Source organism: Episyrphus balteatus, chromosome 2 (genome assembly GCF_945859705.1).
Source record: "Episyrphus balteatus chromosome 2, idEpiBalt1.1, whole genome shotgun sequence".
In the NCBI taxonomy this organism is placed as follows: Eukaryota; Metazoa; Arthropoda; class Insecta; order Diptera; family Syrphidae; genus Episyrphus; species Episyrphus balteatus.
The window spans coordinates 25,672,168-25,677,018 of NC_079135.1; the positions used below are offsets into that span (position 1 = coordinate 25,672,168).

The following is a 4,851-nucleotide window of genomic DNA, read 5'->3' on the forward strand; positions in this document are numbered from 1 at the left end:
ATTTACAAAAGGTTTATCCATTTATTATTGTGTTTTGCAATATTTTTTGTTGTTGATTTTGTTGAATTGTATACAAAATTTCTAAGAAAATAAGACTTGAAATCGAGGTGAGTCGAACGTTATTGAAAGTCTTTGGTAGAATGATAATATGAGCAAGGACTTTGAAGATGAATAGGTTATCATTTCAAATATACTTTTTTTTTTTTTTCATTGAAAATCAGGGTCAACCACTTTTCTACTGCCTTATTGGGTTATTTAATATATATTTTATTGTAAGGGTGACAAAGCTAATAAGAATAATCATATTTTGAAGGCTAATTCTATAAAGGTTAAAGTTTGTGTTTTTTGTGCTGAATTCAAAAGAAATTTATTTTATCAGATTCTTACCAATCACTCAGAAGAGAGATTGTATTTTAAATGTATGAAGAATTATTGATCTGGTATTTTAAAACACTGGAATCTGGAAAAAAGTTCCTCAAATTAAATACTCGAGGAATACGATGAAATGAGTTTATTGATACTATGTATCACAGTTATATCACAAAATACATTAGTATAATAAATAAATAATATTTAAATTTAAGAATAATAAATAATTTTAAAACAAACTTAATTTTGTTAAGCCAGTTTAAATACAGTCATAGTTGCTTTTATCACTAAACAAATAACATTGCATCCATTTTGAATTTTTAATTCCTGTAAATTCAACAGGAAATTTATAAATAAGATGACGATCTTCCTCTTGTTTATTTGAAAAACTATTTAAATTTTTTCTACATTCTGATACGAAGAAATTAGACAAATATTGAGCACATTTTACAGAATTTTCTGTATGATTTATACTATCACTTAGACTCCATTCGAATATGACTTTTTCAGGATGGAATTGAACACCATAAAATGGATATCTAAGAGAAAAAATAAAAATATAGATATATTTGAATATTTTATATAAAAAAAAAAACTTACTTAACATGTTCGATGGTAGAAATAAACTCCAAGCCATTTTCGTCACGATTTACAGAAGTAACTTTCCATTGGTCATTGATTTCAAACTCACAAAGATCCTGTAAATTAAAAACTGATAGTTAATAATATTTTTCTTCTCAATAACCATTAATGAGTATTTACATTTTTAGTAATACAAAATTGGTGGAAATGAAAGGCAAATGTTTCCGTACGCAAGATGCTTTCCATTTCCCTTGGTAAACTTTGAAAAAGTTTGGAGTTCAGAAAATCTGAAAAAATTGAAAGATTTATCAGTTGCAGTTTTCTACTTTTTTGTTAATTTCATGCTTTTATCACAAAGCGCACAAATGAACTGTTTTTTAATGCTAAGCCGCCTTACTACAACAAATTAATCATGTAACAAAATGAAATTTTTAAAAATGAAATAAAAATAATTACATACATAATGTACCCTTCTAAGGTAATTTTAACAAATTTATCTGGTTGTTCCGAATTACATCATTGGCAAAAAAATAGATCTGACTTCTGACCGCAGCGGACATTAGGTTCCTGTAGGTTTTTTAAATTAACTACTATACAACTAGTAAGGAGTAATAGAAAGACAGGAAATTTTTGTTGTTGTTACAGTGCATTGAGAATAAGATGGCTATTTTTCACGGAATGAGCCCAGTTGAATTTGGCGGATAAACTTAAGGTAGGACTCGGACACATATTTCTAGATTAGCATTCAAGCACTAGATCCACATTGCTTTTGTTTTAATAAATGAGAAAATTGTCATTAAAATTGATTTGATTAAATTATCTGATCAGTCAGCGATAGAAATTTTATAATCAACTATTTCAGTTTTTCTATAGAAATTAAATGTTACGCATACGCCACAGTGACCGAAGATTTGTTACTTGAATAACTATGACTAGTCATGGTAAATTTTCTTAAATAGAAGTAAGGTATCCAAAAAATGTTAAATTTAATAAAAAACAAAAGTACTCAACATGTCAGTTAAAAAAAAAGAAAAGAGATTTAGAAAATACGAATAGCCCAGGCAAATGAGTAAAATAAATCGCATTTTTCGCGGGACTACAACATTTTTTTCATGGAATGTGTTGGGATGATTGGATTGATTGTTGTTCGTTTTAACAAAATATGACAAAGGTAAAGTAAGGTAATTAACAATAAAATTATTTAAAAAATGATATACAAAACAATTCCATGAGTTGATTACCTAAATAAAATTTTATAGTTGGTCAAAGTGCGGGTTTGTCTCGCAAGTTTGGGACAAAATGACATTTTTTTTATACATATGACAAACTTTTGATTTGTTTGGGTAATTCTCAACCGTTATTGTAACCATCATATTGTAGAAGTAATCAAACTCCGTAATTGTCTATGTACTAGTCAAAAGTGAAAAAAAAGCTAGCTTTTTACTATAAGGCATCGATTATTGAGATTTTATAACGGGAATAATCTCAAAAAATCGAGCTGATAGAAAAATTTTGATTTCGGATTCGAGTTTAACAAGCTCAAAACATTTAGAAAAATTTTGTTTTGTTCCTGAAACAAAACAACTATAAGCTGGGGAAATGCATAAAAAAGAAAAAGTAAAAAATCGATAATCGATATTTTATAATGGGAATATCTCGAAAACACGACTGGTAACAAATTTTTGACTTTGGGTTTGAGTTCAGCACCCCAAAAACCTTCAAAAAAGTTCATTAAACTTCGTAGAACAAAACCTTTTTGTTGCCCAGTGTAATTCATTGGAAGATGAATTTTTCAGTTTTCGACACAAATTATTTCTAATTTTTTTTAATAAATTGCCATATATTCTATGTTTCTCAGCCATTTTGAGTGTCGAACATTATTGCAGGAGATAATAGATTTCCACTTAATTAACAATGCCCAAAAAATAAAAGTTACGGATTAAAAATAGATAAGAAAAAAGGGTCTAGTTAGACTTTACGTACATACCTTTTTCCAATTCCAATACCATCGATTTATTCATTTTGGTACAATTTTGCCGGTTTAGTTTTCTTTCTGATGAATGATATAGTAACAATTCATATCCCAAACATATTCCCCATAATGGAAAATAAACTCCGTCATTATTAATTTCTACTGCAATCCGATAAATAAACTCAGAACTTCGCACGCATTCGTTTGTTTGTTCAGGTTTTTGATTTTCTAGTTTTTCAAAATATACTGCTCCACCGGGCAATAAAATCCTTAAAATAAAAATAAATATATGTTTTTCATAAGCAATTTTTGAAAAGAAAATAAATCAAGAAGGTATACCCATTAATGTTTTTCATGATGTCCCTGTAGTATTGTTCATCCTTTCCAATCCTGAAAAAAAAAACAATATAAGTTTAAAAATTTAAATTATATCCTTTTTAAACTGAAAAATTGGTACCTTTCTCTTAGCTTTTTTAATACCTATGCTTTCTAAACGATTTTATAGCATTTTGGCTTTTAAAAAGAGAAAAAGCTTTTGTGAAAGTAAAAGTTCTTCTTATGTCAAAATACTCAAAGAGAAAATTGACAAAACAAAACGTCACTTAAAATAAAATTCTTAAAATAACTTTTAGCAAAAGATGCAAACACCGAGTGTGTAATTTGTTTATAAAATTTCTGCACACAGAATTGAATAACAACAAATTAATATAATTTGTAAAAGTTTTATGTTATTCTTACCAAATAGGCACAACTCGGGCGCCAGAACATTCTAAAAATTTCACATAAGAAGCTGCAATGTAACTTTTGACTGTTGGCCCATATAATTCGTAAAGTTTTGTTGCCACATCTATGCAAAGGATTCCGATAATTGGTCTTTCATTTGTCATTGTTTTTATTAATTAATTTATTTTATTTAGGTTTACTATGTTATACTCAGTGTCAAGTTCGAAACTAATGAATAAATTCACGTCTGCCGACGAAGACGAACGCAAAGGTGCGGGTACATCGAGACGTATTTTTGTTCTCTTGTGAAAAAGCTTGTTTTAGTTGACTTTGTGCACATCCATCGGTAGTCGTCATTCAAAACAATGCACTCGATTTTTGTTGATGAGGCAACACAAGAACAATTCATATCGAATCTTAATCTTTGTTTGTAAACAATAAATTTGTAATTGGTTTTATGTGCGATACAGGTTGTTGAGATGCAAATAAAACATAATCACCTCTTTTTTTATACAGCCACTTAAAAAATAAAATTTATGAGAACTTTGAAATATTTAAAAAATTTGTTTTCTTTTGAAAATTTTAGTACTTTGTATAGAAATTTTCGTTGAAATTGGGTTAATTGCTTAAGAGAAATTTAAAGACAATAAAGTGCCCGACTGTGTCGCACGTAATTGCTCTAATGGTAAAAGTAGCTCTTATCTTAAAGCTTTTTATGAAAAAAAAAACTAGGGACAATTATAATTTGAATTTAGGTACTGAAGCATATTTCTGATAATGTAAAAAACTATATAAAATCTGTTTTTATAATTAATAAAATACGGTTTTTAAGTGTTTTGATCACAAGACGAAGAATTCCAACGGATAGTTAGAGCCGTTTTTTTTTTTTGTAATAATATTTTTTTTATAAAAACATTTTTTCAAAAATAAAAGTTGTTAGGTATGCCATTTTAAAGAAATAATTATATTTTACACTAAAAAATGAAATTTCACTAACCCGTTTTCGAAAGTAATCTTTTTTTAAATCCAAAAATGTGTTTTTTGAAAAATTTTCTAAAATTTTAATACTACGATTAATTAGACCCATTTGCTGAAACGAAAACTAAAATATTAAAGTAGAACATAAAATCATTTTTCTTCCTTTTTCCTCTGCGTAAACTGTCACATAAGAACCTTATTTCTTAATTTTTGTTTCAGAAAACAGC

General features: G+C 27.6%; 1 protein-coding gene across 1 annotated transcript; it reads right to left on the reverse strand.

Moving 5' to 3' along the window:
• Positions 1-613: 613 nt before the first annotated feature.
• Positions 614-4,056, reverse strand: LOC129910843 (gamma-glutamyl hydrolase). Its single transcript, XM_055988429.1, has 6 exons — positions 3,662-4,056; positions 3,263-3,313; positions 2,939-3,192; positions 1,132-1,238; positions 970-1,067; positions 614-908 (listed from the first exon to the last, which is right to left on the reverse strand). Exons 1-6 carry the CDS (start codon positions 3,808-3,810, stop codon positions 629-631), a joined length of 939 nt encoding a protein of 312 aa, XP_055844404.1. The 5' UTR covers positions 3,811-4,056; the 3' UTR covers positions 614-628.
• Positions 4,057-4,851: the final 795 nt, after the last annotated feature.